Genomic DNA, 25,828 nt, shown 5'->3' with positions numbered 1-25,828 from the left:
CCATTTTCAGCAGCTCTCCACGCTGCCCAGAACCTTCCTGCGGGGCCTATTCCTGTCCAGGACATCCAGGACGTTTCCAGCCTGTCCGGGACGATCAGTTAGGGGGACAACTCTTTAGGAATTAACCAAGCGGTTACCCGAGGCAAAGCCGGAAGGGGAAGGGACAAACAAAACAAACAAACAAAAAAAAAACCCCGAAAAAACAAAAAAGTCACATGAAAACCACAAGTGCAGATCGATCACACAATTTTATTAGAGTCTTTTGAACAAATGTATTCCTCTGTGAAAAACTCTTGCAAAGAGACATTGGGGTGTACTATTTTCAACCCTGAGCAATGACACTGCATACCAAGGAGGTTGGGTCACGAAGCCGGTTCCACTGGGGCACAAGCACAAGCCACTGATATTCTCTATGTGATCAGGTTTTTACAAAAAAATACATAGTTTTCAATAAATAATGCTTAATTTTACAACTTTGATACAGCAATGCCATACACTGGTTCAACACACTAAACTCTGCATGCTAGATAGTCTCTACTAGAAGACGAAACTTGACCATGCATTTTCTTTCCCCCTAGTGCTATCAAACACTTCATCCTCCAGCGCACCGCCTCCGGGAGCTTCACCCTCTCTCTGTTTCACAGCGTCAGGGCGAGCGCTGGCATGCAAACGCTAAAAAAGGTCCCCCCCCACAAACCACTCAGACTTCTAAACAAAAGGGTTTTCAGCTTTTCTGCTCCCAAACCTGCAGTGGCTATGAAGGTTAAGTTCCACGTGGCCTTGGAAAGTACAGACTCGGTGACAGTGTCATGCTGAAAACTGCTCTCGCTTACCAGGTGGCTCTGCCCTGGTGGCCGCCACGGGGCATCGTGGGAGGCCGTGACCACCAGGAGCCCCAGACCGGAAAGGCAGGCCTCCGTTTTGAAACAGTCCATTCAAATAAAAGGTGTCACAGACAAATGCAAAAGACTCTTAAACCCACGACGTATGTACAAGGGTAAAAAGTAGACGAGATGGGGAAATTAACGGTAATGGGATAGAACGCTTCTCCCTACGTGATTCAAGGGATGGGGCACTGTGTTCTCGAACGTAAGTAAGCTGGATGAAGGAAAATGTGTTAGAGGGCCCTGTGTCCATATCGATTCGCTCAAAATTCTTTCCACGGTACCCCATTAGAATTTCCAGTTGCTCTTCCTTTGAGGAGGGAATGTACGAGGTCTAATAGAATAACATAAACGTCAAAGTCACTGCAGGGACCCTAGAGTAAGTATTTTCTACGCGGTTTCAAACTTTTTGTCATATTGCTTTATCTGTCACTTTCACAGCAGAGAAAACCCAAGTCTACGTGACCACATAAAAGAAGTTTGATCAAAGGATGTAAGGAAGCCTCCACGTACGCACATCCAGGTTGTTTCAATTCCTCAACTGCTCATGTGAAAAACCACGTCTCACCTCCGGCATATTGCTTTCCGTGGTTTGTTTCCTCTACGGAGAGGTTATCTGTTTGCGACCACAGGCAACAGAAGTTCCCAAGTCATTCAAAACAGTCCTATCTGTGCACTGGCAGAGGTATTGAATCTTTTAAGAGTATCTCTACCCAATAAAATTATTACTTTTATACATGGAACATTATGAACTTATGTTTCCCTTTGTAAGCCATTTTATACTTTCTGCACGTTTGTGCTTTTATTGAGTATAAAAATAGGTCTCCTTTAAAATTCTGTTTAAGTTCACTAAAAAACTACTTGTTTGTGAAATTCTCTTATAAACTCACTGCATCCACATGGAATAGATAAAACTAATTAGCCAGCTAATGGATCTAGGTAGTGTTAAAAAAAAAAAAAAATAATAATAACCTCAATGGAAAAAGCAAAGTAAAGTGGTAAAGAGCTGAGTTTAATACATTTTGTTTCATCTTCATTGTGACCGAAAACGTGGGCTCCGCAGAAGGGACCAAAACAAAAACAAAAACGAAAACAAAACAAACCAAAACGAAAAAACCCCAAACCGAACCAAAGGCAACTGTTGTTGTCAAAGAGCAGAATTTGCCAGATCATCAACTGAAAGGGGATATGGCAGAAAAAATGGCGTCAATGAACGGTGAGAAAGGAGTGGTCATGAAAATAAGCCCAATCTCTGAGGAGCATGGACAAGAGTCATCGCATGGAGACAGTTACTTTGGGAACTCAGGAATTCCTGTGTTGGGTTCTGTAAGGCTCAGACTTGGAACCCCCACAGGCCCAGGCTATACAAAGGGTATTTGGAACTGACATTCCTAATGGAAATTTTATAAAATTTGGCCCTTAGAAGAACTGAGAAATATCCTGAAAAAATCTTCCCTGAAACTGTAAGAAAGAAAGCTTCTTATCTACTGATAAAATTGACAACTCAGTAAACTACGTTCTGCTGGTCATCCTACATAAAAAAAAAAAGCACAAATATATTTGCCTCAGAAATCTGTTAAAAGCAGGGGACCACGCAGTAAAAGAGTATAAAGATTCTATAAATGGGAGAGTGCAAGAAAACCTCTCTCCAAAGTGTCCACAAGGTTACATATGCCCATTAGAAGAAAAAGTAAGAATATACATATTATTAATCATCCAGAGAATAAAAAAGTTAAGATCGATATAATATATTTATATTGAATGACTACCTTAAAATAGAGCAACTTATTTGCTTTATTTCTCAGATTCCTTAGGCAAAAGTCACTTAAGTTCTGAAGTGAACAGGAAATGTGAATTTCTTTCACTGGACCAGTATCGCAGGATGACGGTTTCAACTCCCAGAGAAGAGAAAGACAACCTTTGCCTTTTGAGTCCTTCTCTTTTTCAAAAAATAAAAATAAAACAACATAAAAACAAGTAAATCCTCCTGACTGCTATACGCATGCATATTTAAGTCACTTCCCCTTAATTAACATTAAAAAGAAACATCTCTGCCCAAAAGGGTGGTCATGATCTTTTTCTCGCTAAAGGATAATCATTCTACAAATAATTTGCCCTGTGACTGTAGTCATTCATAACATACGTAATATTTGCAAAGCACAGTTTAAATACACTGCCTTTTATTAGCATTATTATTATTATTATTTTAATAAAAGGGATGCATATCAGAGTGTAAGAACTGGAAGATTATTTCCACAGTTTAAAGAATTAATAAGAGAATGCTGGTTTAAGGTCTTCAAGTTGGAAATCTTACCAAAAAGCCATCATCAAAGTCTGTGAACTAGTTATAAACAGGAGAATACCACTGGCTAGGCTGCAGATTGTAGCGCCCACCCCCCACCCCCATGTTACCATTTTAAGACATTCTGTCAATGCTTAGTTAAAAATAAGACTTACTTAAGAGACCAAAAAAAAAAAAAAAAAAATGCAATTAAAGTTTTATTGAAGACTATCCAGTGGCAAGAATACCTGTGTATTATATTATGTTTTCGACATTCAAGAAAGGATTCATCAAGAAGGATCTTCACAATGCATTCAGCAAAACAGCCTTAAATATTGTTAAAAGCGCATTCAAGCGCCTGTCCTGAGCTCTAACAGGTTTTCAATTTAGATCGCTGACCATCTATTTTTTTTTCCTTTTTCCTATCAAGAACTTCGCCACATAAACTTCTTTTTTTCTTTTTTATTCTATGAAGACTATTTGTTGCCATTCTGAGGCCAATGATGTTACTAATTTCCTTAGCTTAGAGTTTCTACCTCACCACCAAAAAAAAAAAAAAAAAAGTCCAGGATTCATCCAGGATCAAAACGAAAAACACACGCAAAGTTTTCAGGTTTTCAAAATACATAGACTCCGTCTTAGAAATGGGTTTGCGTTTTCCACAAGTCTCGCAGCTGCGGCGGGGGCCGCCACGTAAAACCACCAGCACAGAATTGTCACTTGTAAACCGCTGGTTCGAGGATTCGTGGCGAGAGTCAACGTCCGGCCCGCGACTGCCTCGGTCTATCATTTTGAAAGGTTCAAGAAAAAAAAAAAAGGTAGCCAACTCCAGAAATCCAGTTCTGTACGGAGAACCCTGCGAACCCCTAGCCCTCTCGCGTCCCCAGTGTCCTACCCGAATCCGGTGGTTCATCGAGAGGGGGAACCACACAACTCCGTCCCTCTGCAGCCAAAGCTCGCGGGCTTCGCGTCCCAGGGGTGGGGATCGGGGGGAGGCCGCGCCTTGGGGCTGGGGGGGGGGGGGCACAGGCCCCCCCGGAAGTGGGGGAGGGGAGGCAGGGAGGGTGCGGGGCCCCTCGGCCTAGCATCCCCGGCAGCCTGCGACGCCCCGTTCGGTCTCGCCAAATCTGGGTAAAAATGGAGGCCGAACCCTGGTAAACCGTGTCAGTAGGTTAGAAAGGAGTAGTGGTGATTCTGCGCTGAGTTTCAATTAGCCGCCGAAACCGCCCCCGCGGCGGGCGCCCGGGCGCGGGGGTGGGGCTGGCCGGCTTCCCCCCGGCCCCCCGGCCCCGCGCGGCCTCCCCCTGCCCCTCCCCCGGCGCGGCCCCCAGGGAAAAGAGGGGCGGAAGGCACGGGAGGGGGGGGGGCGGGCCCGGGCGAAGCGGAGCCCAGAGAAGGGGGGGAGGGAGGGGGGAGGGGGGAGGAGGGGAGGGCCGCGCGAAGGGCCCGCGGCGAGCAGGGCGCGGAGACCCAGGAGGCAGCGGGGGAAGGAGAACAACCCCGAAGCCGGGGCGCCTTCCCGGAGGCAAGTTCCGGGGCGGCCCGGGAGCCGGCGCGCGCGCGCGCGCGCGCGCGCGCGGGTACGCGGGTGCGGCGGCGCCTCCTCCCCGGTTCGCTCCCCCACCCCCCCACCCCGCCCCGCGGGCCTCGGGGCACCGGCGTCCCCGCGCGTCTCCGGGGCCCGATCCCCGCGGGCTGCGCCCTCGGTGCCCCCGCCGACACCCCGGTGGCCGCGGCTCGGGTGGCGGTGGCGGTGCCAGGGTCCCCCCCCCCCCCACCCCCCGCCGCCCCGCCGCGCTCCCGCCCGCGCGGAGCGGCCGGGAAGAGACCGACACCGACAAGCCCTTCCGGCCCCGGGCACCGCTCGGGTTCGGGAACGGCGGCCTCGCTCCCCACAGCATCTACCTCTGCGCACAGGCGGAGATGCAGCGTTAGGGGAGGAGGAAAAAAAAAAAGAGAGAGAGAGAGAAAGAAAAATTCAAAACTGGAAACGGCCGTCCCCACCCTCCAAAGGAGATCGGCGGGGAGCAGAGCGCCCCGAGGGCGGCGGTCACCGCGACGCGCAGCCGGGACGCAGCCCGGGCGCAGAGAACGCGCACCCCCAGCGAGCGCAGGACACCGACGGCGCGCGCGGGCCCCGGGTCCTCGCCCAGCCCGCCCCGCCCCGCCCCGGCCGGGCTGGGGGTTGGGGGGGGGGGGGGAGAGTGGGAGTGGAGGCGGAGGTGAGAAAGGAAACGGACGGGGCGGGGGGCGGGAAGGGAAGGCAGAGGGAAAGAATCCTCCTCCCTGGATTTCAATCACCAGCCACCGAAGGCAGAGGAAAAAGAAACCGGCCTGCGGAGTGAGCCCTTTCCAGCCTAACCCCACTCCCAGCCGCCGCACAACAGCCTCGTCACTGAATGCGCTGCGACGACATGGACCTCCAGTTGGACTTCTATAGAGACTATTGGAGATGCGCGTTTCTATCAGTTCCAGCTGATTTATTAAAATTGTCAAGATACAGACTTCCAGCACAAAAAAAAAAACAAAAAAAAAAAAAACAAAAAAAACCAAAAACAGGGAACGATGTCGACAGTGCATTGAGTCTGCTTTGCCACCATTTGCTACAAAATATGCAGATGGTCTGTACTTTATTTAGATTATATTGCACAAAATGAGAAACTTTTTAAACTATGTGCCTTTTTTTTTCTTTTTTTGCTAAAAATCGAGAATCCAGTTTCAAACCTTCCATCTGGGGCCCCATCCACATATCACAGCGTATGAGATACATAAAGTCCTACTATAGTACAGTACATATACAATCTTTAGACTAAGATAACAGCTCTGAGGTCTATATCACCATTTTCAATAAATCTTTACCTACAAATATTGAACAAATCTCTACTATAGCTGTACAAAAAAAAGTTTGCTTTTTTTTTTTTTTAAAACCACAAGGCCTTTAGATGCAAGGATTATTTTAAAATTTTAATCCTTTTAAAACCAGGACATAACGTACCAACATACTTGCATGCTAAAAAACAGAGGAAAAAAAGAAATCAAAAGGGAAGAAGTGCCTGAAAGTCTTACTGAAAAAACACAGCAAGAATGTTCCCTTTTCACTGTACAAAAATACGCCTGAAAATATATTAATTTTTAAAAAAGACTGAGGTCTGTTATGTATCAAAAATGTTTCAATACCTTTTGTACTGAGGTCTAGGCTGTCTGGTATTCAATCAAGGAGGTATAAGGGAACAAGTTACAAAAAAAAAGTTGGCAAGTAGAAATCACATTTGTAAAACCATAAACAATTTGATCTGAAAAGTAAACTCTGATCTTAAGTCAGTTCACAGTTTTTTTTTTTTTTTTTTTTTTGTAAGCGTTTGTACAGTCTGCATTTTTTCAAGCTCCCTGCAGTTTTGTTAAGAATCGGATGCATAGAAGACATCAGTTTTCTCCCTCCAAAAAAATAAAATAAAATAAAAAAGTTGCAATGGTCCCTTTTTTGTTTTTGTGTTTCTCTTTTTTTAAAAAAAAATCATCAGTTCTTTAAGATCTCTTACGAAAAAAAAAAAAATCTCCAACCAACTCCCTAGCGTAACGGTTGTGCTGCCGAAAAGTCCTCTGCAGACGTCTTCCAGACTTCAAAGACCGACAAGCTTCAAACAGCGCCTTCCGGAGCGGGTCCTCCCTCCCCTCCCCCGCCCTGTCCCCTCCGCCTTTGTTGCAATCACGAATTTCAAGAAAAAGAAATAGTAATTACAAAACCACATTTGGGGGTGGGGGTGGAAATCACAACTCCAGACTAGGTATGCAACTACCTTGAGACACGATAAAGGAAGGGAGGGGAGCAAAAACAAAAACAAACAAACAACCCCCCCCAAAAAACAAACAAAAAAAAAAGGGACAGGAAAAACGGTTTAAAAACTACTCATTTCACTTTAACTCCACCAAAATTTTCATCATCTTTTCCAATTTCTTTGTGTCACGACATCATATCGAGATCAGCATCTCATGTCTCCCCTCCACCCTACCGCCACCACCGACACCATCGACACCACCATCATCATCATCATCATCATCATCATCATCATCATCATCACCGCCACGACCACCACGACTTCCTCCCGAGGAACCCTGCTCAGCACCCGCGGAGAGAAAGAGCGAGAAGCGGGGCGCCCCTCTCAATACGTGAACACCAGGTCGGAGAAGTTCGCCTCCAGCCAGTCCCCCGCGATCATCTCGCTCAGCTCGGGCGTGCAGTAGTCGGGGAACTCGAAGTGGGAGCCCAGGCTGCCCTCGCTGAACGAATCCAAATCCTTATCCACCAGAGACAGGGACAGGTTCCCGGCCGCCGCGCCGCCCCCCAGCTGCTGCTCGCTGGCGCTGTGCGCGCTCTGGGAGAAATTCAAGCTCAGGTCGAACATCAGGTCGTCGGCGTCCTCGCCGCCGCTGCCGCTGCCGCTGCCGCCGCTGCTGGACGAGGAGGACGAGGACGTGGAGACGGAGCGCGAGGACGCGGGCGACAGCGCGGGCTGCGCGAGCGGCGGCGGGTGCTGCTTGGTGATGTTCTTGAAACTGTAGTAGAGGCGGCTGCCGCCCCCCGCGCCCGAGGCCGCGCCGGCCCGCACCTCGTCGTACAGGCTCGCGCCCTCGGGGGACTCGGCCGAGCTGCTCAGCGTGGGGCTGGCGGGCACTTTGGCGACGTTGTAGCGTCTCAGCAGCTGCGGCGGCTGCTGGCCCGGCGGCTGCAGGAGCTGCTGGTGCGGCGGCTCGTCGTCGTCCTCGTCCGCCTCCTGCTTGATCCGCAGCTGCAGCTCGTCGTCGTCCTCGTCGTCCTCGTCGTCCTCGTCCAGGAACACACACTTGACGGTCTTGCCCGCGCCCCCGCCGCCGCCGCCGCCGCCGCCCGCGCCCGCGCCGCTCACGCGCAGGCTGCCGAGCACGTAGTCGTCGCCCGCGCCGCCCAGGTCCCCGGGCTGCGCCGCCTTGGCCGCCCCGGCCTTGGCGCCGCCGGCCGCGGGGGCCGCGGGGGCCTTGAGCTTGCCGCATTTCTTGCTGGAGCCCTTGGAGGTCTTGGCGCCGCCCGCGCCGCCGCCCGCGCCCCCGCCGCCGCCGCCGCCGCCGCCGCCGCCCGCGCCCCCGCCGCCGCCGCTGCCGCCGCCGCCGCTCTTCTCGGGGCTCTGGCTGGCGCTGGGCTTGGCCGAGGGGTCCATTTTGGGCTTTTTCCGGGGCCGGTACTTGTAGTCGGGGTAGTCGGCCATGTGCTTGAGCCGCAGCCGCTCCGCCTCCCGGATGAACGGGATCTTCTCGCTGTCCTTCAGCATTTTCCACCGCTTGCCCAGCCGCTTGGAGATCTCGGCGTTGTGCATGTCCGGGGACTGCTCCATGATCTTCCTGCGCTCGATCTTGGACCACACCATGAACGCGTTCATCGGCCGCTTGATGTGGCCCGACGCCGTCTTGCACCAGTCCGGGTCGCTCTCGTCCAGGGCCACCGGGCTGCAAGCCATGAATTCGCCCTCCTCCGTGTCCAGCGCCTCCCGGGGCAGGTTGCTCTCCGCTTCCAAGCTCTCCGCCTGCTGCACCATGATCCGCCGCGGGGCTGGGCGCTCCAACCCGGGCCGCTCGGTCTCGTGCGGAGGTCCCCCTCCCCCTCTCGCCCCTCCACCTTCCCGGGCAAGTTGCAAAGTCCTCGGTACCCCGCGTCCGCGGCTCCCCCCCTCCCCCCCGCCCCCCCTTCCAGGCTGCACACAGCGGCTGCGGCGGCTGCGGCGGCGACGGCCGCCCGAGCGCGGGAAGCTGCGGCCGCGACGGGAGAGGCGGCGGCGGTCGAGGCAGCCCGGGACCCCCTCTCTCCGGCTCGTGGCTCCCGCCGCAAGCGCCGGACCCCGAGCACTCCCAGGCGCGCGCGCTCCTTCTGCAAAAAGTTGAGGGCTCTCTCCCAACTAGTTATCAGGGCGTCATATGGGTGACATCACTCTGCGCGCCAGCCAATGGCTGCTGCCCGGCTCCGCCCCTCTCCCTTTATTAACTCCTCGGCCACGCCCCCTCCGCCCCCCTCCCCCCCCCCCCACCGTCCGCCCTCGGGGCTGCTTTGCAAAGATGGGGGGTGGGGGAGCGGGAGGAGGGGGGAGGCACGTCTGGAAATATGTTATTTAAAAAAAAAAAAAAACCCGCGTGTGTGCACAGATGCGCCGCTTCCCGGGATGCGCGGGAGCCGCGCGCTGCACCGCGGCGAACCGGACTAGTCCGGGCCGGGCCGGGCGCCCCTTTGTGCCGGGTCCCCGGGAGGCCGGTCCCAGCGAGCCGACCGGGCGCGCTCGCCCTCCCGGGGCACACGCTCGGGCACGCGCGCAGCCGGAGCGGGCGGGTGCCGCCCGGCGCGCCCCCGGGTGGCTGCCGCTGCCTCCCGGAGCCGCGCGCGCCCGAGCCCGCCGGGGGAGCCCGCCGCGCCCCGGCCGACGGCAGGTGGCGCTTTAACACAACACCTCCCGGGCACGTGGGCGCTCGCTCTCTCTCTCTCTCTCTCTCTCTCTCTCTCTCTCTCCTTTTCCCTTTCTCCCTGTTTTTCTAAGGCAAAGAAATCCATATAAAGCCCGAGAGGCTGCATTCTCCCTTCCCCCCGTCTGCATTTGCGGTGCTTTGTCCCTTTTCTCCCCGTGTTTTCCCTCCCTCGGCGGCGACCGGAGACGCAGCGGGACCGTTTGGCCGCGCCCGGCCCGCGTGCGTCCCGCCCCAGGCGGAGGCCGGAGTAACGGTCTGCGGGGTTGGGCTGGGGCGGGGACCCGGTCCTCGCGTTCCATCTGGCCACTCCCGAGGCTGGTTCTGAACCCGGTTCCCGGGACCCGCGAGCTTCGGCACGGCCCCGCCCCCCGGGCTCTCCAGCCCGCCCTGTCCCCTCCCCCCGCTCCCCACTCCTTCCCGTTCCCCCTCTTCCTCTTTGTCCCCTCCCCCTCTCTCGGTCACCAGCGCCCTCCGGAGCAGCCTCGTCCTGAACGTCTAGCGAGGAGCCAGCACGCCTTGCGGGGCCTTGGCTGTTTTAGGTAGCGACACGGACCGAGGAGAAAAGTAGGTGCACCCCAACTTCCGAGTCCAAATACGTCCCGTGTCTGTGCCCAGGTGGGGCGCACTGCTCCTAGGACTGCGAGCGTACCCGGAGAACAGGCTGGCTTATGTAAAGCGGCCCCATGGCCCGTCGGTCCCGCTGTGCTACTTGGAAACCCGTTTCTCTTTGTGTTTCTTTATTTAGTCGCTGTTACCCATCTGTGGATATTCTGCGGGGAGATTGAAAGAAAACCGCTGCTTCCTATTCATTGCCTGTCGTCATCGCTGCCTTCACACCCTCCAGCGCTGGCGAGCCGGCAACTTTGAGTAATTCCCCAAGATACTGCCCAGAGTATTTCGCGAGACAAGTCAGCCTCTTAGGACTCGCACAGTGACCCCAACCCGCTGCTCCCTTTCGGGTTCCTTTCCTGCAAATGACACTACATTGCTTGCACGTTGCAGTTTCCTGATGTCTTTAGTCACAGAAAATGGTACCATGTTTTCACATTTTTCACAGACCATCGCGTGCGCGGTTGTGTGAGTGTGTGTGTGTGTGTGTGTGTGTGTGTGCGCGCGCGCGCGCGCGCGTGCCACCATTGCAGTACCCTCCCCCACGTTATTCATCCTAAAGAAAAACACTGCGTCCAATCCTGTGATATTCAAGCCAATCGTGTGGGCAATCTATGCTCTCGAGCCATCGGAACCAGAGGAATTTACAGTCATCCACACAGGGTGACCTCAAGTCTGGAGATGTATAAAACCGAAGGCAGTGTGTGAAAATCCGTATTCACTCCCACAAGGCAAGCCCTGCCTCGTGTTCCTGTCTCTGGGCGCACACTTCCCAGCCATTTCAGCTCCTGGGAACACGACAGGAGGGTGGGTGGATGGACTGGTGAATCCTCACTGCTCCCCGCCCCCAACCCACCCAACACATGATAAAGCCGTACTCCGGCCAGAAGCCTCGAAAAAATTTAGCCCAGTTGCATTATTTTCGCGCAAACCATGAGGGCATCTAGCATTTCAGACTCTGAGAGAGAATGCCTTTGCAAATCTTAAGCAAATTCGGTGTTTATTTGCCTTTTTCACTTGACACCAAAAATCATGTTTAGCTTTAGAATGAGAATTAGATTAAGTACAATCAGGCTGGAAAATAATGGGTTTATTCTGGGAGTGCTATGATCTTCTCAGAGGAAGTATAAGTTAATATTTAGTCTTTCAGATAAGAAACATAATTTCTGTTCTGAGAAAGATGGGTCACCCTCGGAGAAGAGAAAACCAGTGACTGGGATTGTTTATTAGTGCGAGCCGGGCAGCAGGGACCATGAGAGGGAAGTGCTGTGACTTGATGGGTCTTTCCATAAACACACAGTAGAGGTTGGCGGAGCAAAAGCAGGCATGGAAGCTTCCACAGGAATGGACTGGAGCTAATTCCCCCCTCTGTCTTCTATAGAAAGGTCCGAATTTTCAGAAAGGATTACCTTGATTGCTATTTTGTAACACGATCTACCCACCTCCTTAATGTTAGTGAATTTAGTGAGGACTTGAAGGGAGAAAAGAAAAACTAAATAACTCTTATGTATACTTTTTCTTTCTTTTCTTCTCTCTTTTCTTTTTTTTCTTTTCTTCTCTTTTCTTCCCTTTCCTTTTCTTTTCCTTTCTTTCCTTTCTCTTCTTTTTTTTTTTTTCACCCTCTCTATGGGAAGGTTTTAAAATAAGCATAACATTAAAAGAAAAGAAATGGGAACATGCCTGAGACCTGAATGCTTCTCACAGGAACAGTATTTACTCGTAAAAAATGGTTGCTTGCAGCATCAGCATCAACCAACTAGTTAAAGGAACTTGAGGCTAACAAATGGAAAATGCAGTCCTCTGTAATGATACACTTCCTGAAAGTTTAGCTTAGTAAAATGGAAATTTGTCTGCTATATTTAAAACTGGTGAATGCATATCAGGATTAGACCTCTGAATCATCTTTTCATAGCCAATATACATTTCATGTGTGTATATCTATGGACATCTCTGCAGTTTTCCTGCTAATATTAAACATTGTTGGGTATATAATTAACGGTCAGAGTCTTAAGATGTACATTCTATGATAGCCACAAATGACTATTTTTATCATTATCATTATTATTTTTTTTTACAAACGTATCTTTAGAAAGAAGACCTTTCATTTATAAGAACTATTATGTAAAGGGTAAGCTATTATACGAAATCGCTCAAAATCATGATAACACATTTAGAATACATGCAAAGTGTTCCTATTCCCTCTGAACAAGAAACATTTTGCTAAGCAAATAATACACTAAAAATATCACTGGGTAAATATTTGACCCGTTAAATTGAACACACCCGTTTCACAAGAGCTCTGACTACGTGCATTATCTCCATCGCTGAAATGATACCCTGCAGGACAATTCTTTCCATCTCCTCTCTCGTGACCCACTCTCCTGAAACGGGCTTCTCCCCTCACTGTTCTGCTAGCTCTCGGCATCTCTGCCTCAGACCTGAGTCCTGAGTTTGATCCCTGTATCCTCTGTCTACCTGGAGTCCCCCTTGTACGTATCCTCAGACCTGGTGACGGGTGTCAGTTGAACTCCCAGACTCTCCAGACCCTGTCTTACCCCGTTGTTTTCTCATGGTGCTTTAGGGCCTTGGCATTTTAGCCTATCCATCTAGAGCTTTCTTTTCACCTGATCTTTGCATATTGATCTTTGCATATTGATCTCCTGCATTGCATTTAGCCCCAGGTGCAATGCTGGAGGTGGGGGTGGGGGTGGGGGTGGGGTGTGCTTCCAGGCACCTGCTGCCCCTTCCCTCGACACATATGCTGCCAGTGACGGTCACTTCATGTTTGGTACATCAGGACATACTTTAGTTGCTACAATAATCTGTTGATATTCTCACTCGTGTATTCTCTGAATCGCCCAGCCAGAGAGTACGCTTCATTAAAACACTAGCAGAAGGACATAGGGCAGGGACTCTGAAACTTATTTCTAAAACGTAATTTGACATCATGACCAGCACACAAGCTGTATGTATGCAAAGCAGGAACCAAAGTGTCACAAATGAATCTCTCTCCTTATCCAGTGTAATACAGGCTACTTCCTTTTCCGTTTCTTTAAACCATGTTCGTTAAGATCCGCCGAGTTCACCTATTAATGACACACTATTGAAGTTTGAGTGACGGTGGCTTGGGTGTTCTAAGACCCTGGAATATTCTGCCTTGGATTGAAAATTCCAGTTCCAGTGTCCTTCTTTCCTTTCCCTTTCCCTTTCCTTTTTGTCCCTCCCTCCCTTCCTCCCTTCCTCCCTTCCTCTCTTCCTTCCTTCCTTCCTTCCTCCCTCCCTCCCTCCCTTCTCTTGTTCTTTCCTTTCTTCCTCCTTCCCCTTCCTCCCCCTTCCTCCTTTCCTCCCTTCTTTCCTTCCTCCTTCTTCTTCCTTCCTTCCTTCCTTCCTTCCTTCCTTCCTCCCTTCCTTCTCTTGTTCTTTCCTTTCTTCCTCCTTCCCCTTCCTCCCCCTTCCTCCTTTCCTCCCTTCTTTCCTTCCTCCTTCTTCTTCCTTCCTTCCTTCCTTCCTTCCTCCCTCCCTCCCTTCCTTCTCTTGTTCTTTCCTTTCTTCCTCCTTCCCCTTCCTCCCCCTTCCTCCTTTCCTCCCTTCTTTCCTTCCTCCTTCTTCTTCCTTCCTTCCTTCCTTCCTTCCTTCCTTCCTTCCTTCCTCCCTTCCTTCTCTTGTTCTTTCCTTTCTTCCTCCCTTCCCCTTTCTCCCCCTTCCTCCTTTCCTCCCTTCTTTCCTTCCTCCTTCTTCTTCCCTCCCTCCTCCCTTCCTTCCTTCCTTCCTTCCTTCCTTCCTTCCTTCCTTCCTCCCTCCCTTCTCTTGTTCTTTCCTTTCTTCCTCCCTTCCCCTTTCTCCCCCTTCCTCCTTTCCTCCCTTCTTTCCTTCCTCCTTCTTCTTCCCTCCCTCCTCCCTTCCTTCCTTCCTTCCTTCCTTCCTTCCTTCCTCCCTCCCTTCTCTTGTTCTTTCCTTTCTTCCTCCTTCCCCTTCCTCCCCCTTCCTCCTTTCCTCCCTTCTTTCCTTCCTCCTTCTTCTTCCCTCCCTCCTCCCTTCCTTCCTTCCTTCCTCCCTCCCTTCCTTCTCTTGTTCTTTCCTTTCTTCCTCCTTCCCCTTCCTCCCCCTTCCTCATTTCCTCCCTTCTTTCCTTCCTCCTTCTTCTTTCCTCCCTCCTCCTCCCTTCCTTCCTTCCTTCCTTCCTTCCTTCCTTCCTCCCTTCCTTCTCTTGTTCTTTCCTTTCTTCCTCCCTTCCCCTTTCTTCCCCTTCCTCCTTTCCTCCCTTCTTTCCTTCCTCCTTCTTCTTCCCTCCCTCCTTCCTTCCTTCCTTCCTCCCTCCCTTCCTTCTCTTGTTCTTTCCTTTCTTCCTCCTTCCCCTTCCTCCCCCTTCCTCCTTTCCTCCCTTCTTTCCTTCCTTCTTCTTCTTCCTTCCTTCCTTCCTTCCTTCCTTCCTGTAATTATTTTAGTGGATCTCATCATGTAGCCCTTGATTCTTAAAAATAACAAAAGAATTTTACAAACCTACTGCTTCCAAACTTCATGTTTTTTCTTTTTTTATTATTCGTATGAGCTAAGTATTTTCTTTTAAATAGGCTTTACTTTTTAAAGTAGTTTTAGGTCCACTGCAAAACTGAGTGAAAAGTACAGAAAATCCTCCTATATGCCTGTCCCTCACACACGCACAGCCTCCCCCACTGTGGACACACCCTATGAGAGCTGTGCGTGGTTAACATTTGTGAACCTACACGGACTCATCACAATCGCCCAGAGCCCGCAGTTGACATTAGGGCTCACTCTTGGTGGTGCACACTCTGTAGGTTCTGATAAATGGATGATGACACGATATGTCCATCACGATGGAATCGCACAGAATAGTTGCACTGCTCTAAATGCCATTTGCGCCTGGCGTCTGGCAACCACTAATCCTTTTACTCTCTCTGCAGTTTCTTTCTTCTTGGTCTTTTCCAGAATGTCTTATAGCTTGAATCCAGCGTGTAGCCTTTTTACATTGGCTTCTTCCACTCAGAAAGAAGTATTTAAGGTTCCTCTCGGGCTTTTCATGGTTGGACAGCTCGTGTGTGTGTGTGTGTGTGTGTGTGTGTGTGTGTGCTGAGTAGTATCCATTGTCTGGATGGACCACAGTGTATCCACTCACCTGGTTGCTTCTAGGTTTTGGCAATTGTGAGTAAAGCTGCTGTAAACATCCATACGGAGTATTGGTGTGGACCTAAGTTTCCAAATCCTTGGGTGAATACCAACGAGCTGGAACCTGTGGCCAAAGCGTATTGAACTTTGTAAGCAACCATCACACTGTCTTCCCGAGTGGCCACCCCGCTTCCCATTCCAGCAGGGATGCGGGCAGCATCCACCTTCTCACCGTCATCCCCAAGTGCTGAGAAGAACACCAGCGTCTGGGGGGAGGCCCACAGATGTTGCTGTTGTGGTGGTTCGAACCTCTGTCCGTCCAGTGCCTCCAGCAGTCCCTGGCAGGCAGTGGCCGCTCGCCAAATGTCCAGTGAATTTTCCTATTTGTTCACGCACCCCAGGGAGCTCGGCCAGTTCTCCCACCCAAGTGACCCCGGATTTCACTCGCTCCTGCTGGTTTCCGTGTGCATTTCGGCTGTCCTCAAGACTCTCAGAATTTCAGCCCCAGACACCGAGCCGGTCTCCCAGTTACCACGCTGCAACTAGACCCTCCTCCAACATGCGGCCAGGCCCACAGGGCTCCCCAAGTTCATGTCCAATGGAACGCTTCGCCCTCGAACAAAATCCACTCCCCTTTGCGATGCAGGCAAAGCAGGGTTCTTTTCTTTCGGCCTCTCTAGCTTTATCTCTATTGCAATCAGCAAAAACGCAAAGGAGCATTAGGGCAGCGCAGCGCAGAGCGGTGGCTTTCAAACTTATTCTGACCGTGACCTGCCACACGAAACACGTCTTTACATCGTGACCCCGGGCACATTCACACTACACACGAATGAAACTGCAGCCATGCCCGGGAGAGACGCTTGTGGTTCCAGATAAAGTTGTTTCCCGTGCTCACGCTGGTCCTAGTGCCTAGGCATTTGTTAGAACTCGATGGCTTCTGCAATTTAAACAAAACTTATTTTCATTAAACTTACATTAATCAACTTCAGTCTCCACCTTTTTGTTTGTTTGTTTGTTGATGAGAAACTGCTCTAGGAAAACCATTTGACTGGACACCTGGGGATTAAAAAAAAACCCTTATTCATAAAAAAGGTAAGTAATTGTTTCCTAAAAACTCAGGTCTGCCCTCCTCCCAGGCTGCCCTCTGAGCTTGCACACGGTGCTGCCTGGTCCTGCATCTGCTGTATTTTCCTGCAGCCGCCCTGTCTCGTGCCCTGGGGGATGGGCAGCCAGCGAGGTGGGCTGGCCACAGGGCTCCTGTGTGTTACGTGAACCCTTCACCCCCCGAACAAAAGAGACACTCCAAAGATGCTGTGTGCCCGTCCTCAGGTGGCCGTGTGCAGGGAGGGGGAGGGGGGAGAAGACACCCGTCCATCTACCTCGGGACGGAGGAGGCCCCTCCCTCGGAGGCTCTGCTCCTTTTCCAGCAGTGCCTCTGTGTCACCGTCACCACTCAGGAAGAGGACGTGTGTAGTTGTGAGTGTGTGTGTCTGCAGGTTTACAGGAGTCTGAGATAAAAAGGCGTGGATCGCCAATTTTGGGAATACATCAAATCTGGTTTCTTTCCACATGGCTACCGTCCCGATGAATGGATCTTCATCTGTTCTTAGAGAAACCATCCCCGCCCAGAGCGACGGATGTGTCGTTAGTGTCGGGGATGTCCCCCCAGGCCGGGCACCTAGGAGCTAGTGACTATCTCGCCAGGGAGCGGCCTGTAGATCTCGGGGACGTGGTGGAAGCAACCTCAGGAGGCAGGTGCCTACGGACGGACCTGGCCGAGAAGGTGATCGCTGGTGACGCCTGATGAGGTGCCCTTTTCCGTCGGGTGGAAGGAGGCCAGGTCCCAGCAATGCCTCTTGCACAGTGGCCTCTGCTGTGTCTCCACCTCCCCGCCTGAGCCCCGGAGAAGCGCGTCTTTCCTTATCCGATTCCTGAACTTGGGTAGCTGCTCTTGTTTTCTTCTCCAGCCCTTGTTGAGCCAACCTCCCCTCATCCTCTGTCTCTGTCTCGCTCCCTCCCACTCTCTCTCAACCTCTCTCTCTCCCTCTCTCTCCCCTGCTCCCCCTTTCTCTCTCCCTCTCTCTGCTTGTCTCCGGTGCATCTTTTTGATGTTCAAGGCAGTTAAGATCTTTTTTCTCCCCCCTCGTCTTTTGCCACGAAACAGCGTTATTAGTTGCGTTATCCCTGTAGCGTAGGCAGAGCTGTGTGGGGCACAGTCATTAAATTCTAGATAATCAAAGCACGGATAAGAAATAGAGTGAGCGAAAGCAAACCTGTAGAGAGGCATGGGCTTTGCACCTTTCCCTGGAGGGGGCACTCACTGATCCTGCCCATCTCTGCTTCCTGTTAACACTAGCTGTCGGTTGGTGTGCGAACGTACAACCATGGACTGGGGGCAGAAGAGGGGAGCGGCTGGTAGGAGGATCCCCGTGTTTGCTCAGCTTGGAGAGACTCCTGCGCAGAGGGCTGCGTGCGGGCGCCACACTCTGGGCCGGGAAAACCCAGACTCTCCCCCTCCTGCTACACCATGAATCAGCCACCTGACTTCAGACCAATGGATAACCATTTTGGCTGCCATATTCCTCTTCTGAGTGTGAGTATTTCAGACCAAGTGGCTTCCAAGGTCACGTGGATGTTTCACAGCTTTATAGTGTTTATGTGACCCAACACATCATTTCTGCAGAAATTCTACACTAGGGGATGTTAGTTTCGTTGCATTCTCTTAAGTGAGAGAGAGAGACAGAGAGTGAGCAGGGGAGGGGCAGAGAGAGAGGGAGACCCAGAATCCGAAGCAGGCTCTGGGCTCCGAGCTGTGAGCACAGAGCCCGACGCGGGGCTCGAACTCCCAGACCGTGAGATCACGACCTGGGCCGAAGCCAGATGCTCAACCGACTGGGCCACCTGGGTGCCCAAGTTTCCTCTTTTTTAAATGTGACCATTTAACTGTGACTCCAGTATTTTATGGTATGTGATGATTGTTCTCGCTCCATTTAAAAGTAGTGCATTTTCGTGGTCGAAACATGGACTGTACAGGCAGCAAATAAAGAGGTCAAAGTCCCCCACATATGCCCACGGTGACATTTTGCGGCCTCTTTTTCAGTCTCAATAACATTCTCTCAATGCACTGCAGTGTCAGCGCCATAAAGGCTCTGAGCACAGACTGTCGGCTACAACTTCACCCCCTTCTCTGTGGCGGGGGCACCTGTTCCAGGGACCCCCGAAGCACCTTCTCAGCTGCTGTTTCCCGTCACAAATGCCCATTCTGCTCAGGAGGAAGCACCCTTTCCAGCCCTCTTTCTCCGTGTCCTTCCGATTCTTGGAAACGTCTGGAACTTCTGCTCGAACAGATTCTGGCCTGCTCACTCTGCTGGGCAGACATGCCTGGCCCTCACCTCTCCAGGTGGGAGTCCCGTGCCGGTTCCCACATGCCTCAGCCCCTGCTGAGCCCCCACCCCTGCTGGGACCCCACGGCTCAGGGCTGGAGCCCTTTGTTCCCAGACAAGGTGAAGTCCAGCGAGGGGCGGATAAAGGTCCTGCCCAGCAGGCCCAAGAGCAAAGAGTATCAAGCTAAAGGAGATTGGCGTCAGCCTTAAAACTGAATGGAACTGTCCCTGCTAGGGTTCCAACCATGACCCCTTTCCCCCTTCCGGTGTCTCCTCTTTGAAGCGTGGGAACCTCTGTCCTTGCCTGTCCCACCATCGTACTTCAGGAGAGGGTGACCTGTCTGGTGTCACGGGTTCACAGATGGTGAGAAACTCACCTCGAGTGTCACCCATAACTGAACTAGAGGACATCTAGACAGGACTGAGGATTGACAGATGACGCCGGGGCCGGCTAAGACTGCGGGGATGTTGGGACGGGGCACGTGAGTTTTGCACGTGGAAGGACATGCAGCAGGGAAGGGACTGCTGAAGGCTGCATTGTGTTGACCCCAAATTCACACATGGGAGTCCTAATCTGTAGTACTTCTGGATGAGACTGTACTTGGAGACGGGGCCTTTGAGAAGGTGGCTGGTCATTCGGGGGGGCTCTAATCCAATATGGCTGACGTGACACCTTTTAAGAAAGAGGAATTTGGACAGAGAGACAGACACACACAGAGAGAAGACACGGGGTGCAGATGGAAACGGGTGAGCCAAGTAGAGCGGCTGAAACAGTCTCCCTCCCGGTGATCGAAAGGACCCAACCTCTCGGCAACTCCATCTCTGGCTGCTGGCCTCCAGGCTGAAAGAGAAGTCACTCCTGTTGTCTAAGTCAGCCCTGTTGTCTAAGTCAGTGACACATCAGCCCCAGGAAATTAAGAGAGGGGACAAGAACCATAGAGCTGGCCTCTCTTACATAGTCTTTCTGAAGAATGTCCCCCATTAGTTGATTTCTAGACTTTGATGGGCACTTGGGCAGCAGTGGATTAGGAAAGGTCTAACTGCCCACCACGCAGCCAGACTTTCATTGCTCTGTCTGATGGTCACAGCTTGGACGTGCACGGCCACGTCAATCCCTTTTTAGCTTTGGGGTCTCGGCAAAGCTGTGAGAACCAGAAAAGGACGATTTAACTTTTCATTCAAGCCAAAGGGCATCCCTTCATCAACGTAAGTTAGTTTGGAACTGGAAACCAAGTTGTCAAGGTGATGATCTCTCGCCCTCCGCCCCCCAGCCCGAGCGTTATCGGAAGGGAAATCCCGTGGAGGGACAGCACTCTGGGTATGCATGGACACAACGGTTTTTAACCATGTTTCCTGACCACGCTGCGCACGGTGGGCAGAACTGTTGAGGCGTCGGTGCACCCCTTCTGGCACTTGGAGATGCCACTAGAGTAGCCCTTGTTGCATGCACCCCCACCCCCGATTTCCTGGATCCCCCTGCCCGGTGACAGTGAGTTCTGGAAAGCAGGATGAGTCTGTTTCTTTCGCCGCACGCAGGCTGGCCTCTGGGAGATTCTTGGGGGCCCGAGTCTATGAGAAAGGAAGTTCTTCTGGGTTATTTATAAAGACTTGTTTCAGCGCTAGCCCTCCACGATACAATGAAGTTCCTCTAGCCGGTGTCCCTGGCGTATTTCGGAGGCAAGAATGGCTGACAAGTACAAGAAAATTAACGTGGATTTTAGCTTATGGGTGTCCCGCTCGTCGTGGCGCAGGCAGAATGAGAAACACAGTGTCAGGACCGAAAGAGAAGACTGTCCCCCCGGGGCCGTGAGTTCTCCTAAAGCCGGAGGGTGTCCCTCTTTCACTGCATATTCCTCCAAGTCAACAAGGTACCATGGCACCTAGTAGGGCATAGACGTGCAAATGAACGAGCAAATGAACAAATAAGGAACAAGACCAGAGGTCAAGGTCAGTCTGAGAGAGTGGCCAGAGACGGAAAAAGAAAATTCAAGAGCGAGAAAGAGGACACACGGTCCCCCTTGGCCAGCTCACTGCTCCGTTTCTGCCTCCTGCGGTGACCTCGCTCCCAGCAACGCAGTTTGCTGCTTTCAATATCTTACCCATATTTTAGGGAGTTCACTCTTACCGTTATTTTCTTTTTTTCTCTTGCATGAGTCTATAGGGATTGTCCTGGAGCAGAAGGCAGTGCAGAACAGAGTGTATTGTGTTCAGACGCATTCTTTCTCCCTGTTCCTCCTGCATTTCCCCCCAAAAGAACTCCTCTGGCACTTTGATTCTCGGTCCCTTTCTCCTTCACCAATGACACAAGATTCAGGGGCGCTCGAAATCTGTAAAGTTCTACACAAAACGTATCCGCTACCACATGCTCTTCTAAATCTGAGGGTTTCTTAGACCTCCAAAGTGGGTAAATTGAGGACATCTCAAAGGAAGAATCCGTCGTCATACGTAACAGGTAGGCATCCCCAAGGTGAGTCTATAAAGCGGTGGGTGAACGCAGTAGGGAAGTGTCCGTGCCCGTCATCCTCCCCACAGCGTGCTCCAAGGATCCAGGGAACAAATCCACCCTTGATCTGATTCAGGGTGGAATTCTTATCTTCGAGAGGCCATAGTGATAATTTCACAGGTTTAAAATGGCTTCATATCAGCCCCCCAAGCTAGGTGCGTGTGTGTGTGTGTGTGTGTGTGTGTGTGTTTTTCCTTCCTTCAGATCTCTCTTTTTCTGGGAGCAATGACAAGTGCATCCGTGCATATTTAGCACTTTTTTTTCCCAGGACCTAACTCTGCCGTTCCTAATACTGGATGCCTTGCCTCTAGTTACCTTCTTGTAAGCAGAGAGCAAAGAGACACGTACATTTTCTGGGGGAATAATGACAGCATGAGTGAACTATTGGTGTGTGTGCTTTTGGTCCTAACAGCGAAGAATAGGATCTGAGGCACAAAAGGAAAGATATTTATAGTATTTCCTGGTCATGCGTTTACTTGCTCAGCTACCGCGGCTGTAGCTTGTGTATTGTGTTCATGTTAATTCCAGCAGGGCTATATAGCATCCTATTATGCCCTGTACAAAAATGATTAGCTGCTCTATATGACACATTCAAGTACTTGGGAGATATAAAAACTCCTACTCCACTGACATCAATCGCGTGTAAATTTGCTCCTATTTTCCAGAAGCGAAAGACGAGAATCAGGTGGCCGCCCCTCCCCCCCACGCCATCCGCCTGAAATCCAAAGACAATGTGCGGCATCCAGATCGCTTAGAGGGCGCGGCCACTGCTTTTCTGGGTGCGACACCAACATCCCCGACACACTCCGATGTATACTGAGTGTGCGCTGAGAGTACTTAGCACACACAATTCTGCATGAGGGGCTCTGGCTTTACGGCTTGGAATCTCCGCTCACCAAATTGGTAAACTTACTCTGTAAGAGCCACAGTTCTGTCTTTGGGAAAATGGCTGAGTAGGTCCCACCTATGTCCCTGAAGTTACCAGGCGGTTGAGAAGTACTTTACAAAGCTCCCGTAGGATTGTACAAAAATGGGCCAAGGCGCTTTGGGAATCGAGGTGGAACACAGGAAAGAAGGCGTTTTAGCCGTCTCTTCCAGAGATGTGATGATTTTGCCTTCCTAAGGTAGGAAGTCTTTGCCTGAATGTTTTCTGGATAGAGGAGGTGGAAAGGAGAGAAAGCAATATTTAGATCCAGCCTGCTAGGATGACTTAGAGCTTTCTCGATAGGTTAGGGACCTCGCTGAAAGGCGACATGAAACTTTGAGAGCACAGAATCCAGAAGCAATTGCTGCAAAGTCGGGAGGTCCTTGTGAAGCTGGGGGCGGCAGGAACAATATTGACAAGGTCGACCAGGCTGGAGTTCAATGGTAATGCGTGCTGCCTAGGCCATGCCAGCTTGGCTCTTCCTGGTTTTCGTGCTATTTATGAAATTTTACAATTTCAGCTCTATTGGGAATTGACAGACCATAGGGGATCATCACTAAGTAATAAATACAGTAAATTATAGAACACCTCATTGAGGATTGATTCTGTTACTCAGGACCTGTGATATCTTCCACCTTCAACTAAACTTGGAGTCTGGAAAGAAACACTACGAGGCCAAACTTCAGACGACCCCCATCTCAGAAAAAGGTCATTCTCTCGTCTTCACCCAGACAGAAGCTGAGAGGGTCTTTTCACAAGTGACGATAGCAGAGGGCTCCATCGGGATATCTGATTTAACATTTTCTTTCTGTCCATCAAACTGAGCATGACCACACCCAACTAAAGCTCATGACTTGAGATCAGATACTCAGTCGGCTCTTGGATCAACTGCTGTATGTTTACACCTGGGGAGCCCATAGCCGTGATGAGCCATGATGAAGTCACAATTTGTGCTTAAAAGACGTGGTCCCTACCAATTTTTTAATGCCATTAGGAGCCAGTCTCGTTTGGGACGACTTCATCCTTGCTGATGACACTCTGATCAAAATGGGGGAGGGGGGTTGGAATTTGCTCAAGAAACAGAATTTTCTGTTTATTTTAGCTACCGAGAGAACATTCCACAGCAAACAAGCAAAGAGAACAATTTTTCTCTTTAGTATATTACGAACAGATCGTCTCCCATCACTACGTGTCTCCGTATTTTCTTTTAGGGGGTATCAATATCCGTCAGCCATTCATGTGTACATGTCTATATGTTTAATAAGTATTTACTAAGCTCCAACTCTATCCCAACCACCACGATCAGGTCATTAATGAAGAGCGCGCCTTCTATGGAAGCCGGGCGTGTCTTTGATGAGTGCAGGTAACGTGCCTTGTGTTTGAGCGCTGGGGATACAGAGGGCAAGTAGAGATGCTTGTCCCCGCAAAGCTCGTGGTCCTGTGGGGAGGAACAGACCCACGCAGGATTTAGCACCATGGGTTCCACGAGGAGATGGCTCATAGAAATAAATACTGTAAAGTCGTTTGCGAATAACTTCCTTCTAAGAATCACAGAATATCTTCCTCCGTGGCCAGCTCAGTTTGAAAGGGTTTATGCCCGGTGCTCTCTCTCTCTTCTGGGAATATGGAGGTTGGTAAGGGGTGGGGGGGGGCAGTCTGTTTGAAGGAACACAGACAACAATGCGTAATTCCAGGAGCTTTTTGTCCTTAACATCTCTCCTGACGTTCTGCGTCCAAGGATCGCCAAATGTGCACCAGGAGCGAAGTACCATTGTGGTCTTTTACTGGCGGGGGACCTTGGGAAGGTCCCATAACTGCGTTGAGACTGTTTCCTTGTCCGTACACAGAAGTGAAGAAATCTTCGTGCCCAGAGTCATTTATAGATGCACAGCGCTGTTATAAAGTAGGTGACATAGGAAATGCGGGGACTATGCGGTCCTTAATTCTCAAAGGACCTTTACTTATGCTAAACTATGCCCTTAGCATGCATATGTTTGTATGTTTTTTAAGTGGGCTTTACGAGAACTAAAATCTATGCTGGAAGGTGTGTGTGTGTGTGTGTGTGTGTGTAGCACGTGCAGACTTGATGTTGAGTACTTCTCTTTCTGGAAGTTTTCACAGAAACGTCCCAGTGGGACGCAACAGCGTTGTCCAGAGACCCCCTGAGGCAGGACAGTGGAGAAGGCTGTGGGACTGAGGACAAGGACAGGAGTGCTGTTGTGTCACTCCAGTCACCGGACAGACAGTCCGGAACCATCACGTTCACCTTCCAACTTTTTTTTTAACGCTTATTTTTGTTTTGAGAGAGAGAGAGAGAAAGAGAGAGAGAGGGAGGGAGACAGAGTGTGAGTGGGGAGGGGCAGAAAGAGGGAGACACAGAATCTGAAACAGGCTCCAGGCTCCGAGCTGTCAGCACAGAGCCCGATGCGGGGCCAGAACCCACGGACTGTGAGATCATGAGCTGAGCCGAGGTCAGATGCTTAACTGACTGAGCCACCCGGGCGCCCCTTTAAATATTTTTTTTTTAATTTTTTAAATGTTCATTTATTTTTGAGAGAGACAGAGACAGAATGTGAGTGGGTTAGGGGCAGAGGGAGAGGGAGACACAGAATCGAAGCAGGATCCCAGCTCCGAGCTGTCGGCACAGAGCCTGTTGCGGGGCTCGAACTCACGAGCCGTGAGATCATGAGCTGAGCCGAAGTCAGATGCTTAACCGACTGAGCCACCCGGGCGCCCCTCACCTTCCAACTTTTGTGCTACTTTTGTGGTGACGTCCATCTGTCCGTCCATCCACGGTCCTCACTCCGCGGGCACCCCACACACACCTCCAGGTTCATCTTCAAATTCGCCACTCACTCTTCGCGGGGCTTTGACTGGCTCCCTGATCTCGATAAATTATGCAAAATGTCTTTTTCTGGCTTTTGAGGGTCTTTTTTTCAATATGAGCCTTGCTTTAAAGGCTTAGGCTTTTAAATCTCAGGCAGGTGTTTCCTGAGAACTGGCCGCCTGCAGGTTCTCGGACGAGGGGAGGCCTGGCCTGTTGGCTTGGGGAGAATGACGGGGGAAGCTACTGAGCTTGAAACTCAAGTGGTATCTCCAGGGGGCATGCGACGTATATTTAATGCTTGGACAACTCTGGATGATAGAGACAGAGCTAGAGATAGAGATCTACAGCAAAACCTTGCACTGCGAGGAACTTGTCCTGAGAGCGTTCTGCAAGACGAACAAACATTTCTAATCAATTTTGACTCGATAAACGAGCCGTGTCTTGCAACACGAGTAGTGCGTGACGTCGAATGTCACGAGATCGCAACGGAGCCAAAGGATCTTGGAATTCGCTTTGGTATACGAGTGCTTTGGATTACAAGCAGATTTTTGGAACCAGTTATGCTCACAAACCAGGACTTTACTCCGTGTGCGTGTGTGCGTGCGTGCACACACGTACATACACACATAAATTTCAGGGTCATGATCCAGTGCCGGGTGAGAAGACGGTGAATTGCGCGCTATTCAACATGGCGGGTGCGTCCGTGTAGGTCTATAAGTCGCCCACCACTGCGAGCTACGACTCAAGCATACATCCTCATGCTAATCCCACATGTCATTCTGGATGACTCATTTTGGAGTGAAGGGCTT

At 50.9% G+C, this 25,828-nt stretch overlaps 1 protein-coding gene and 1 long non-coding RNA gene across 2 annotated transcripts; one reads left to right on the top strand and one right to left on the bottom strand.

The window, feature by feature from the left end:
• Positions 1-5,764: 5,764 nt before the first annotated feature.
• SOX11 (SRY-box transcription factor 11) lies at positions 5,765-9,209 on the bottom strand. The gene has a single exon (XM_060647839.3). The coding sequence runs from the start codon at positions 8,730-8,732 to the stop codon at positions 7,326-7,328; it is 1,407 nt and encodes a 468-aa protein (XP_060503822.3). The 5' UTR covers positions 8,733-9,209; the 3' UTR covers positions 5,765-7,325.
• A 378-nt stretch (positions 9,210-9,587) lies between these two features.
• Positions 9,588-10,642, top strand: LOC132687544 (uncharacterized). Its single transcript, XR_009614179.3, has 2 exons — positions 9,588-10,212; positions 10,394-10,642. It is a non-coding gene; the product is annotated as an uncharacterized LOC132687544 (long non-coding RNA).
• The last annotated feature ends 15,186 nt before the right edge of the window (positions 10,643-25,828 follow it).

The sequence above is a fragment of the Panthera onca genome, chromosome A3 (genome assembly GCF_046562875.1).
Source record: "Panthera onca isolate mPanOnc1 chromosome A3, mPanOnc1 haplotype 2, whole genome shotgun sequence".
NCBI classification, from domain to species: domain Eukaryota; kingdom Metazoa; phylum Chordata; class Mammalia; order Carnivora; family Felidae; genus Panthera; species Panthera onca.
Note: the sequence above shows the minus strand (reverse complement) of the source record. Positions and strands in the feature narration are given on the sequence as shown.